This window comes from Marmota monax, unplaced genomic scaffold, assembly GCF_021218885.2.
Source record: "Marmota monax isolate L192 unplaced genomic scaffold, Marmota_monax_Labrador192_F-V1.1 WCK01_AAM20220418_F8-fsc00092, whole genome shotgun sequence".
Lineage (NCBI taxonomy): Eukaryota > Metazoa > Chordata > Mammalia > Rodentia > Sciuridae > Marmota > Marmota monax.
This window is the reverse complement of record NW_026692583.1, coordinates 5,967,687-5,981,163: the sequence shown is the minus strand read 5'-3', so window position 1 is coordinate 5,981,163 and position 13,477 is coordinate 5,967,687. Positions and strand designations below refer to the sequence as shown.

Sequence of the window (13,477 nt, the reverse complement as noted above, 5' to 3'; positions counted from 1 at the left end):
ATTATCTTAAAAGCTTCAAATATAAAATGACTGCTGCTCAATAAAAAAGCTATACTAATGTATGTGCATGTATTTTAATTCTGTAAGAACTTGGGATCATCACTCAACTATTCACAGTAAGGAAGACTCTAAGCAAATAAAACAATATGAATGTGGAGCAAACATCTAAGAATCAGAGATCACTCTTCTCAAGTCCAAGAGTGCATACTTAATCTAGCTAAAGGGCACAAAATCACTTTCTCCATGCTATCTCAATAGAGAAACAAAAATAAATATACACTTAACATCTGGAAATTATGTCTTCCCATAAGAGTGAGTTCACATACCACAGGGTGCACTGTTACACTTTCCAAAAGGTAGATTTAACACACTTAAACTGAATTATAACCGAGTGAATATATAACAAAAGTCATCCAGAAATGTGATGAACAGCATGAGAAAACAGTTTTAAGTCACAAAGGCACAGCCAGGCATGTATTTAATGCAGTAGCTATACATCTCACAGCAGTAAAAATGAGAAACACCTACAATGACCTAATCATATATACCCATGGCATTTTTCACAGCTTAGGAAAGGGGAATGGAGGTTGAAAAGAGAATTCAGGAAATTTGATGCCATGCAGTAGAAAATCTGAAAACAAAGCAAAAGACTAGCAAAAATCTTAAGGCACCTGATTGCATAATCAACTTTTGCTAAGCCATAATGACCACCTTGAGGTAATAGAAAGTAGGTGGGTCATTACTGCCATACAGAACTTTAATCTCAAGCTTATATTTCAATCTACACTAAGGTGAATTTCTAGATAAATTCTCAAGAAACAATACTTTCCCAAAAAATTAACAAACTGCAGGTCAAATACATACGTACATATACACACACACACACACACACACACATTATATATACATATATATAAAATTTTTTTTAAGTTAAGAGTTCTTATATAACAAGTGATTATAATATCTCCTTTGGAATTGACAATTCTATGCAATTTTTAGACTATTTTTAATAGTCTAGGTTGTTGCTGTATATAATAGGAAAAATTCTGTTTGAAATCAAAAAAATTTACAATAGTCAGATCTTTAACTGATTCAAAAATAAATTTTAAATAGCACCAACTCACCTTCCACATACAAGGAAATATAAACATTCTATAGTCCTTTAAAAAAAAAAAAAACCTAAGCATTTCTGTGGTTCTGCATATCAAAGTTGCTATCTAAAAAGTAATTGTCTTTTTAAAGTATATTCAAAAATCAATTTCTTGATTTAAAGAGGTTTAGAGGAGAAATATCCAAAGCATAAACCTTTGTTTCCTGTCAAAGTCCAAGTACAGAATCCTCTTCTACAAACTGTTTCTCCATAAGAATCTCAAGTATCTATAACATTATCTATAATATTATCAGCTCTATAACATTATCAGGTCTATAACATTATCATCCTTATTTAAGCTTAAAAAAATGATCCAAAAGATTGGCTACTTTGTCTACAAAATTTACTGTATATAAATTAGCCACATATATACAAGCCATTACTAGTCAGCATGATATATGGCAATTTGGGAGTCTCTCCTCACTATTACAGGTCTACTTGGTTATTTTAATTACCTGTAAAAGTGTCAATGTAGTCACTGGCCACCAAACAAAAACCATTTTAAATACCCCTTAATCAATACATTTGCTGATCTGTGAAAGTCCCTGAACCTAATACTAAATGATAGACTGGGGGAGGAAAAAAGAGGCCGAGTTTTATGCCCACATAGGGGGAAAAAAAAAAAAAAACAAGGGAAAATTACTACAAAACTACGAGGAAGAATCAAATTTTATTATCAAATTTTAAGATTACATTTTTAAATAAAAATGTTTGATTAAAAAATTAGCCTGCTATTACTCCAGTGGCAGCAATGATACTGTCTATTCAGTGTTTGTAGGTAAAAATCAAGGGGTTTTTTTATGTGCATAAAAACTAACACATTTAATAAAATAACGCTTCCACTTGAAAAGTTGGCAAGAATTTGTATTTCTCCTCTAGACTTGGGGGAAAAAAAAAAGCCATCTTATGCCACCCATAATTAAATGTAACTAATTACAATTTGAACACTAAATTATTTATCCAGTGTAAACAAGGATTAAGAGGAAATAATGCTTCTATCTACAGCAGGGGTTACTGAAAATAACTTCCAAAATGCTTGATCTCCAAAAGGCAGCTCCCCCCCCAAAAAAAAAACAGGGTACACAACTTAAAATAAGTAGAGTTTTTTTAAGGCTAAATCAAATAAACCATTCAGCCAATTTTCCAATTATATTCTACGCTTGAAACATAATTGCCTTACATCTGTTTACAAATCTTTGCTCAATATTTAAACAAATTCGTACTCTCCCAGGCACATAGCTATACATACAGTAACTCATGCACAAAGCACATATTTAAAGACCACGCACTGCAATTATTAGTCTAAACGCCAGGTTTAACAACGTGAATGTTTTCAGAGCTAGGTAATACGACCCAATAAAAAGCAAAGATGGCATTTACCACCAAATGTCACTGCCACCGCCAGGAAAGAGTTGCTGGAGCCCTATACATTTTTAATTTCGATGAATCTAGACGCCGTCGTCGGGTGCCAGGCTTCCAGGAGAACAATTGACACCCTAACTGCTTCAAGATTAAGGCAGGCGATGCAAATCCGGAGGAAAAGTTGTCAATTATCAGAGAGAAGAGAGCACGAGAGGCGAAGGCAGATAAAAGCGATGTTATCAAACCGCCCAGCTTGTTGCTTTTTGTGTGTGTGTGTGGATTTGTAAGGATAGAGAAAACAGTTTTTAAAAGACACAGGAGGAGAGAAAGAAGAAAAAGCTTTCTCCACCTTCCGTCGGCTCGGTGCAATGGCTTTACGGCTCTCCAGCGTAGTAAGACCCGAGAGGCAGGCGGCTGTCCATGTTTACAATCGCGGGAGCTTCGGGTGCAAGAGTCCTTTACTGACACAATCGCATTCAATCAACTGTTTTCGAGCGAAATTGCAGGTGTCATTATGGAATTTTTAAAAAAATTCAAAAGGCAGGCGGGCGAGCGAGCGGCCGGCCGGCCGGCCGGCCGGCCGATCCGACAAGGGGGGACGAGGCTGCTGATCGCAGGCGCGGGCAGCACAAGGCAAAAGCCTTCCACATTTAGGGAAAAAAAAGGGGGGGGGGAATGGGAGGAGAAGAGGGGTGTGATGGCAACAGAGGGTGGGCGTTCGAAGTGCGACCCAGAATCCGCAGCTTTGAGACTTCCACATGCAAATTCCACGCCGAGCGCCGCGCTCACAAATGATTTTTAAAGAGCCAAATAAACACTGGATGGGATCCAAGGCGAGGGAGAGACGATCCAAAAGGGGGAGAATCGGCGAGAGGCGAACGGCGGGGAGAGGCGAGGGAGGGGCGAAGTCCCGGCGGCAGGAGGAGAAAGTTGGTCGGCGGCGGAGGTCGGGGACCCCCCCCCCGGCACAGCCCCCTCCCCGCAGCCCGGCTACTCACCAGCGAGAAGAGGTTGGAGTGACAATCCTCCAAGCTCGCCCCGTTCGCCACCCAGTTCGCTGCCGCAGTCATGATCCTCCGCGAGCCCGGCCGCCAGAGCGGGGCATGTCGGAGCGAGGCGTCCGAGGCGAGGCCGGGCCGGGCGGCGGCGCCTCGCGGAGGAGCGCCGGGCGGCCGGGCCGCCGCCGCCGCCGGAGAAGGGCGGGAGGGCCGGCGGGAGGGCCGGCGGGCGGGCGGGAGGCGCCGCGGCGACGCCGCGCCGGGGACGGCGGGCCCGGGCCGGCGGGGGGGTCCGCGGCGGCCGCGCGGCTCCTTCCTGCTCGGGCGGCGGCGGCGGCGGCTGCGGCTCCGGCGGCGGCGGGGGGCGCTGTCCGCGCGGCCCGGCGCCCTCCCCGCCTCTCAGGGCCGCCGCTGCCTCCCGGGCCGGCGCTGCGGGCCGGCCGCCGCCTCCGCCTTCCCTGTTCCTCAGCCGCCGCCGCTGCCGACGCCTTGTTTATCTCCAGCCACCGACTCCCCCTCGGCCCCCGCCGGCGCGTGAGGGGAGGCGAGCCCCGGAGCCGCCGCCGCCGCCTCGGAGCCGCCGCCGCCGCGGAGCGCGAACTCGCGAAGGGGGGGGTGCGGACGAAGCCAGCGGGCGACCCCGGCAGCCGAGCGACGTCCCCTCCTTCCTCTTCCTCCCCCACCCCCCCCTCCTCCCCAGTCAGCCTCGCTTCTCCTCCCTCCCCGGGCTCGCTCGCTCTGACAGCAATGGCGGCCGCCGACCGCGGCTCGGCCCGCCATTGGCTGGGGCTGCGTCACGTGACGGGCGCCGGCCGCGCGGGGGGGCAGGGAGGGCGGGGGAGGGGCCGGGAGCGGCAGCGGCGGCGGCGGCAGCTCCGGGGAGGCGCTGCTGAGCCGAGCGCGGCGGATCCTCAGGCCGGGAAGAGGGAGGGAGACGGCAGGGAGAGAAAGAAGTGCGGGCGGCCGGGCTCTCCGCGGGCGGGGGACTGCCGGCCGGGGGCTGCTGCGGGGGCCCTGCCTGGGCGCCCGGCCCCTTGTGGGGCACGGATCCTTGGGGGCCGGGGACCGCAAGCCCTGGGCACGCCCGTTGCGACCGCAGGGCCCTGGCTGAAGCCGGCCGGCGTGGCAGGGGCTCGCTGTGGCTAGCAGGTCTGCGAGCTTTGGGGAGTGTCTTATCGAAACCTCACGCCGCCGTCCGCCGTTTACCAAAGAGAAAACTGAAACACAAAGAGATTAAGTCACTTGCCCGAGGTCGCGGGATTCGAACCCACTAACACACACAGGCACAGCGAAGCCAAGCTCTTGTGCTGGGTTTATATGCCTCACCCACGGATCTCTCAAAGGGTAAGAGGTGCTGTGCATTTGATCCCGAAATGCTTTTTGGAGTCCTTCACTCTTAGTGTGTGCATTCATTCATTGCACATAAACGTTTCCTGAGATCTTGCTGTGTGCCAGAATCTACTGTAACTGCCAGGTACTGTGCTCAGACTTACTTGAGAGCAGACCCTCCCTCTTGGCTCCGTTCATTCAATAACCAACATTTCCTGAAAGTATATGGCCTGGGAATCCGGAGGAGTGCTGGTATGAGGTGGCTCTCTCCCAACCCTCAAGATGAGGAGGAGAAAACTTCCACTTACAGAGAGGAAGGGGAGAAATCAAGGAGTTTAACAAAAGGAGAGAAATCTTGAGACATAAATTGAGCTTTGGAACTGCCTCAAACACTGCTAAAGCAAGACACAAGAGCTGGTTAAAGTATGTATTACCATGGCTGACACTGTCATCACCCACTGGGACAATGTTAGGAGGAATATACCTACATCATTTAATATAATCATCAAAACAACCACCTCAATACTGTTATTATGCTTAGACTGTCCTAAAGGAAACTCAGAGGTGTGCAGTGACATCTCCAAGCTCTCACAGTTATGGTGTGGCTCAAGCCCAAGCATGAATTCAGAAGACTTCAGGAAAGATGCCACTATCTGGCTTTGCCGTCTCTGGTCATGTTAATCTGACTAACAGGGTTTAACTTTCTTAGCCTCATTTCCTAATCTGTCAAAAAAGGGATCCTAATTGCTGACCTGCTGACCTGCTGACCTCAGGCCAATGTCATGAATTTTTATTAAGATACCATTGATGAAAGTGTTTAGGGGAAAAAAAAAAAAGCTGAAACACTTCATCAACATATGTGATGTTACTTGGGTTGAGCAATTAGATGGTGTGATGGCCCATCATATCCAGATTTCATTTATTTACATCCCAGGAGGACTTCATCCTACACAGTGTTCACCAAGTTGTCATTCTTCAGGAAGCTGGAATAGAAGAAAAAATTTTAAAGGACTCCAGAGCAAAAAAAACAAAGGACTTGGACAGTGTATAAAAATAGGCCAGACTGGCTTTAAAAAGATGCTCAACCTCACTTAAGGTTTGTGTCCCATATTGGAACCCTAATCATCACTGGGCACAGCAGCACACACCTGTAATCCTAGCAACTCAGGAGGCTGAGGCAGGAGGATCACAGGTCCAAAGCCAGCTTGGGCAACTCAGGGACATCCTGTCTCAAAAACTAAAAAGGGTTGAGGATGCAGCTCAGAGTTAGAGCACCCTGGGGGTCCAATCCCCAGTACAGAAGAAGAGGAGGAAAGAAAGAAAGAAATCCTAATAGCTATTGTAATGGTATTTAGAGATGCTGATTTGGGGCGGTAATTAGCATAGGGGTGGGGCTCTTAGGATGGGACTGATGCTCTTATAAGAAGGGACTTGAGAAAGCTTGCTTCTCTCTCTTCCTGCCACATGAAAGCATCACTAAGAAGAGGGCCTCACCAGGAACCAAATGGGCCTGCACCTTGATCTTGGACTTCCACCTTTAAAAATGCGTAAAATAAATTTCTGTTGTTTCAGCCACACATTCTGTGGGGATTTGTTAGAACAGCCAAAGCCAACTAAGATATTCATCTTGAGAAAAACACAATATTTGACAATATTTTAAAAGTTCAGACAAATGTGGTGCATGCCTGTGATCACTCTGTGGCTGAGGCAGAAGGTTCCCAAGTTCAAAGTCAGCCTGGACAGCTTAACCAGACCCTGTCTCTAAATAAAAAGTTAAGAAAGATGGAGATGTAGCTCAGTGATAGAGAGCCCCTGGCTTCAATCCCCAGAACTACAAAAAAATTAAAAATTAAATAAAGTTTAGAAAAATGTGAAGAGAAATAGAGCCTTCATATACTGTCAGTGGAAATATAAATTAGCACTCTACCTTTGGATGTCTGTTTGAAGACTGTTATGTCAACATTATAATGCACATACCCTTTGACCCAGTAATCCTACTTCAAGAAGTTTAGCCTACTGAGATCCTTATACAGATGTATCAAGTCATGTGGCGTAAGGGTATGAACTATAGCATTGTTTGAGGACAAAAACTGGAAACAAAACAAAAACTGCACATCATTTGAGGACTAGCTAACAAAATAATTTAATCCCATGCATCCATTAAAAATAATGAGTTAGCGCTACGTGTCCTAATACAGAATAACTTCCAATGTAGATTATTAATTGAACTATCTCTGGAAGGTTAACAAGAGCTGCTGGTAACACTAGTTGCCTCTAGGGAGGGGAGCTGGAGGACTGGGAATTGGGGTAGAAAGAGGAATTACTTTTCACTGTACTGTTTGCATTTTCTTTTTGTTTCTACACCAAATGCATATATTACCTATTCAATGCATAAGTGATGAACAACAAAAATCAATAAAATTGAGAACAAGCAATCAAATGGCACCATAAAAAGTAAATTAAAAAGCAAATAAAACAAAATCCCAATAAATAAATAAATAAATAAATACCCTCCTCCAAGGAAATTTCCTTGTCAAAGCCAAGGCCCCAAAGTGGAAGAGAAGTAACTAGAAATGCTTGCAGGTGATTGCCCTGGCAACAAGAGTACAGAATGAGAACCCAGGGGACCTGGGTTCCAGTGTCAGATACACCACTGAGCAACCTATTGTCTGACAAGCCACTCCACCTCTCTGGGCTTCACTTTCCTTGTGTGTGAAAGCGGCCACCCGGGTGATCCTGCAGGTCATTTCTAGCAAGAACGTTCTTTGACTCTCTGCACAGTTGAGATTACTGATAAAGATCCACAGAGTTCTTACTCAATAGACAAACCAAGGGGGGGGGGGGAGTCAGGGAAACCTCAGGAGATAAGATTAACAACAAACAAAAGCCATCAACTGACTGATAGGAAGTAGCAAGGAACCAAGCACAAGGACTTCTGGGCCCAGTTCCCTACGTGGAGGCACCTCCTAGGCATCCGCATGACTTAGTTTCCCCATTTAAGAGAAAGCCTACTTACTGTCTAGGCAGGAAACAGAGGCTCCATTCTGCACAGGTCTTGGGTCTTATTCTGATGATGACGGGTTAGTTCCCTTTCACAGTTACCAAATGTAATGGCAGAGAGAAAATGGAAGCAGAAAATATGACCAGAGGAGGAACTGTCTATTAGAAAGACCACAGGAAACTGCCACAGCTGCAGGGTGGGAGCATTTTGTAGGAGTTAAGAATATTGCTTCTGAGTAAAACCCACCTGGGCTCCAATCTCCACTCTGTAGTCTCCTGACTGTGCAGCCTGGAGCAGGTCATTTAACCCGCATGACCCGCATTTCTTCCTATACATGGACCTCCCAGAGTGGTCCTCAGTACAGTGCCAGCCCCAAAAGTAGTGATCAGTAAATTACACAATCACAAGTCACCCATCCAGCCTCATAAGAGGGAAAGTGTCACCCAGTCACAGCATTTGGAAATGTTTTCCCTTTAGCATATCTTTAATTAGATTTATTTTAGTGCCAACAACCAATATAGGATGGCAGTCCTAGGAAGCCCAACAATACAGAAGCATACCCCTCCCAAAGAATGATAATCTCTTTATCCAACTGAGATAACCAAAGTCAACATGTTGCCTCCTCTGTACTCAGACTAGCCAACACAACTTGAAAAAGGTTTCTAAAGAATTTTTTTTTTTTTACTTTGTAGGAAAATGGGATCACATTACATATATTGCTTTGCATTCCACATTTTTCACTTAACCATTTATCACAAGTATACCTCCAGGTCTATATATCTGCATGTAACTCATTGTTTTATTAGTTGTGTAATGTTTCATAGAACACCTGTGCCATAATTTATCCAGTTATTCCCCTATTCCTACATATTCAGGTGGTTTCCAGGTGTTTTTTTTCCTCTCAATAAGAGTGCAGTAAATATCTTTATCCATATATCCTTATATACTGACATTTTTATTTCCATAGAATAAAGTCCCCAAAATAAGATTGCCTTTTTACTGTTAATAAATGTGTATTTTTATTGTTAATAAATATAGCCAGGGGCTGAGGGGTGTGGTTTAGCGGGAAAGCAGTTGCCTAGCTTGTGCAAGGTCCCAGGTTTCATCCCTAGCACCGCAAAACAAGACAGAAGAAAAACAGAAACACAGCTAGAAGACATTCCCCAAAGGTTAGAGCAATTCCCACGCCCTGGAGCAACATGGGAAAGAACACCTCTTCCTCCTCTTCTTACCAGTGTCTGGACGTTGCCAATTTCTTTTAATTTTTTTGCCAACCTGATGGGTGAAAAATGTCATCACTGTTGTTTGAAAGTGTTTTCCTGGATCTCCAGTGACTTGGCTCTTCCCTTCGATGTCTTGACCGTTGGCATTTCCTCTAGGGTGGCCAGCTAGTTTAGAACAAAAGAGAAGCCAGCATAGTTCCAAGGAGACCAGTAAGGAGCTTCTAATGATGACGTCCTCTGGTCCTCAGCCACTCTCCTCTGGCCCGGAGAAGGTGATTCATCCCAGAATTCCATGAAGACTTTCTGGATACTTCCCATGATGCAAGTTTCTACTTTTCATTCCTTCCTTTTGTAATTCTATTTTTAAGTGATATTTCAAGTTCCCTCTGAGAGAATGGTCTTATACCCATCAAGCTACCCTGCCTTGGGCAATAACAGCTTTACTCATAACCACTAAGGATTTCCTAATCGTTCCAGCCTCTCCACTAAGACTGTAGAGAGGCTGCAGTTAAAAACAACAGGAGCATTGCTGGCTTGGAGCGCAGACCTTGTGTGGGTGAGATAGGGGGATGGGGAAGTAATTTCAGAATCAAACAAGGCCTGGTTCGAATCTCAGCTCTGCCACCTACCTACTAACTTGGGCTTTGATTTAACCTCTGTGCCTCTGTTTTCTTATCCCTACCACAAGGACATATTCTCATATGCCCTTCTAGAGCTTCTGTGAGCATTCATTGAGTTAGTGCACACAAAGCATTCGACACCTGCCTAACACATAGTAGGTGCTCAGTAAAGGTCAGGTAGTATCATTCTTATTGTCACTATTAAGACCCAAGTCTCGGGGCTGGAGCCAAGTCTTGGGGCTGGAGTTGTGGCTCAACAGTAGAGCGCTCCCCCAGCATGTGCGAGGCCCTGGATTCGATCCTCAGCACCACATAAAAACAAATAAATAAAATAAAAGTATTATATCCAACTACAACTAAAAAATAAATATTTAAGGAAAAAAAAAGACCCAAGTCTCCTTTTTATAAAATGTAAGAGGAGACAGAACCCAAAAAACCCCACCAAAGAAATAATCTAAGCCACAAGTTGAGTTGTTGAAAGTTCCATTGAGCTTAAATTAACTGAATTCAGTGGCATTTTCTCTACACCTTTTGTACCCACAAGGGACACTTTTGCTTCAGTTAACGCTGATTTGATTTGATTTTTGTGCTGGGGAATTGAACCCAGAGCCTCGTGCATGCTGAGCTATGCCCCCAGCTCCCAGGCAATGCTGATTTTAGTAGGCCACGGTAGGTTGCTTTCCCAAAACCCATAAGAAGGAATAAAGAAGGGTATGGGCAGTGTCCTCTGATATTCTTCTTTGACTCCACGGCTGCTTGACCAAAGAAAGGTGACTATATGCATAATTTTTTCCAGCTTCCACTGAGTTTCCTATTGGTATTACGAGTTACAGCTACAGAAGATGGCAAATGTGTACTTGAAAACAAACTGTTTCCCTCTGAACAGACACACACCAGAAACCTAACTGGCCTCAGTAGGTAGGTAATGGCCAACCTGAGCTTTAGTGTGAACAAAATCTCAACCGAGGTGCTTAGGGCCTCGCTAAATTGCTGAGGCTGGCTATGAAATCACAGTCCTCCTGCCTCAGCCTCCTGAGCTACTAGGATTCCAGGTGTGCTCAACAAGATCATTTTTAAAAGGAGAGAATGAGGACCGGGCAGGGTGGGGGCGTAGTTCAGTGGTTAAAGCATGTGTTTTTAATAAGAATAAGTAAATAAAATAAGAGAGTTCACAAGATGGTCTGAAACTTTTCCTCCATGGGGTTTGGGAGTGTGAATCCAAGGCTCATGAAAAGAAGGGCCTCCCCAGGTGGCCTAGAGCCAGGCTGCTCCCTAGAAGGGGAGATGCTGGCTTCTGTGACCATGTTGCCAACACGCTTCTCCTTTGTATGCTCTGGGCCAGGCCCAAACAGAAACACTCCAGCTCCTGGAAAGCTTTTATAAAGAAGACAAATGTCTTTTCTCCAGTGACCTAAATCAAGGACTTCAGCCCAGGTCTGAATAGGTGAGAAGGTAACTGATCTTAGCCACCTCACCTGGGTGACACTGCCCTTTGAGAGCTGACAGCCAGATCTCTGCATGTTGGACAAATGCCTACCTCCTCCAGGGACCCTATCTGGGCCCTCCAAACTCTCTGGCACTTTAAGTGCCCAGGACTGTGTCAACATTTCCTGGTCCTGAGCCGAGGTGTGCTGTGTCTCTGCAGCTTTTTTCTGCAACAGATCATTTTATTTAAAAAGCAGCCCTTGAAAGGAGCACAGATCCTTACCCAGGAAACAATTTGGAGACAATAAAAAAATGCCACATGTGAAATTTAAGTCATCCTTTGGTCTTCACTTGGCCCTGATGACAGGTTCATTGGATTTCCCCAGTCACCTGGGTTACATGAGTTCTCAGCCGGGCGGAGGCAAGCGGCTCCTGCCTCCCACTTGGGTCTCAGTTTTCCCTTTCTAAAATGGATGCCCATCTCCGAGGACATGGGCGGGCTCTCATAGATTGGTTTTGTCCATTGCGTGCACAATTTCTCCATTTTCAAATAGCTGACTGCAATAGTCTACAGTGGACGGAGACGGAGTGTGTGAACTGAGTCACCGTGGCTGCTGTCGGTTCAGATGGCTTCCCCCAGGAAATAAATTACATTTCATTCTCTAGATATTGTTTACTTTATAGTCTCTTGATCTTACTTTGCTGACTTCTTGTAGATTTTTCGGTAGCTTGACTCCCACTTAATCACAACGGCTTCTGTAAATGTTAGCGAGTTTGTGATAGGGATTTGCTACTAGCGTTTCACAATGGTTACTGAATATAGAAGCCTTTCTTGAATCAAAAAAAAAAAAAGTCCTCAGTAAATATTCCCCTTCACTTGAAAAATAGTAGATTCTGAAAATGATTTTCCCGTGAGCAGACATTGTGTCGCGTCAACCACGCACAAACTCAAAGCACCTTGAGCTTTGTTCCCTCTTTGTGGTTATATGAGGGGGTCACTGTTTACCTGCATCCCTGATGAGCCTGCTCATTTTAATCTAATAGTCACTCTCAGTCACTTCTCAAAACTCCAGCAGAAGAAAGGCTTTCTTCTCCCATCTCCTAGCAGATCTAACCAGGCAAGATACAGCCCAACCACACAACCATGCTTCTCTTACTATATTACCTTTTTGCCTCGGAATGTGTATATTGGGCTCATTTTAGGCCAAGCATTTACTCTTCACACTATCTCATCAGGTGGATCCTCTCCCAGTTCCATTTTACAAAGGAGACAACTTCACAGAGGTGAAGTGATTGGCCCAAGGTCACACAGCTTGAAAGTGCAAGGCAGGATTTGAACTCCAGCCACTACTTCCTAAGATAAGGCTCTAAAAGCTCCCAAAGCATCAGACCACCTTGTTCTGAGTGTCCCACCTTTTCATGGGCTGGTGTGACTCCCCCCAAGTCCTATGATGGCCTAATGCCATACAGTGCTGCCACTTACTAGCCACCTGCCCTTGACGGTGACCTTACCTCTCAGAACCTCAGTCTTTTCATCCATAATGTGAGCATAATTACCTTGACCACACAGAGAAGTCAGTAACACGCATGAGCTTTTTTTTTTTTTTTTTTTTTAATGCATGTGGTCCTGGGAATGGAATCCAAGGGTGCTCTACCACTGAGCCACATCCCCAACCCTTTTTATTTATTTATTTATTTAATTTTTGATACGGGGGGGGGGCACTTAATCACTGAGCCACATCCTCAGAAAAATTTTGATATTTTTTTTAAATTTATTTGGACACAATACCTTTATTCCACTCATTCATTTTTATGTGGTGCTGAGGGTCGAACCCTGGGCCCTGCACACACTAGGCGAGCACTCTACCACCGAGCCACAACCCCAGCCCAAAGTTTTAATATTATTTAGAGTCAGAGTCTCGCTAAGTCGCTAAGGCTGGCTTTGAACTCATGATCCTCCTGACTCAGCCTCCCCAGGCTCTGGGGTTACAGGCGTGCGCCATGTGTCCAGTAAGAATGGACATATTTATGCTGGGCACAGTGGTGTATGCACTTAGCGACTTAGTGAGACCCTGTCTCTAAATAAAATATAAAAAAGGCTGGGGACATGGCTCAGTGGTTAAAGGTCCCTGGGTTCAATCCCTGGAACCAAAAAAAAAAAAAGAATGGGCATATTTATTGAGCTATTATTCCCTTGCACCAGGCACCAGACCAGGCATTCTGTGCAGCCATCTTGTTAAATCCTCCAAAGACCCCTAGGAGGGAGATGCTATTATTATCCTCCTTTGCACATGGGTCAAGTGGTCCCTGTTCCTCTGTTGCTTGGACTCCTGCTCCAGACGGTCTATGCTTGGCAGAGATCAAACCTA

The 13,477-nt window shown here is 45.2% G+C and overlaps 1 protein-coding gene across 2 annotated transcripts in view; it reads right to left on the bottom strand.

The window, feature by feature from the left end:
• Med13l (mediator complex subunit 13L) overlaps positions 1-3,672 on the bottom strand; it is a 305,063-nt gene extending 301,391 nt beyond the window's left edge. For both annotated transcript variants that reach the window (XM_046446238.2, XM_046446239.2), the window contains exon 1: positions 3,511-3,672. In XM_046446238.2, the coding sequence (XP_046302194.1) occupies positions 3,511-3,582 (72 nt within the window). In that variant the 5' untranslated portion in view covers positions 3,583-3,672. The remainder of the gene's footprint in view (positions 1-3,510) is intronic.
• Between the last annotated feature and the right edge of the window lie 9,805 nt (positions 3,673-13,477).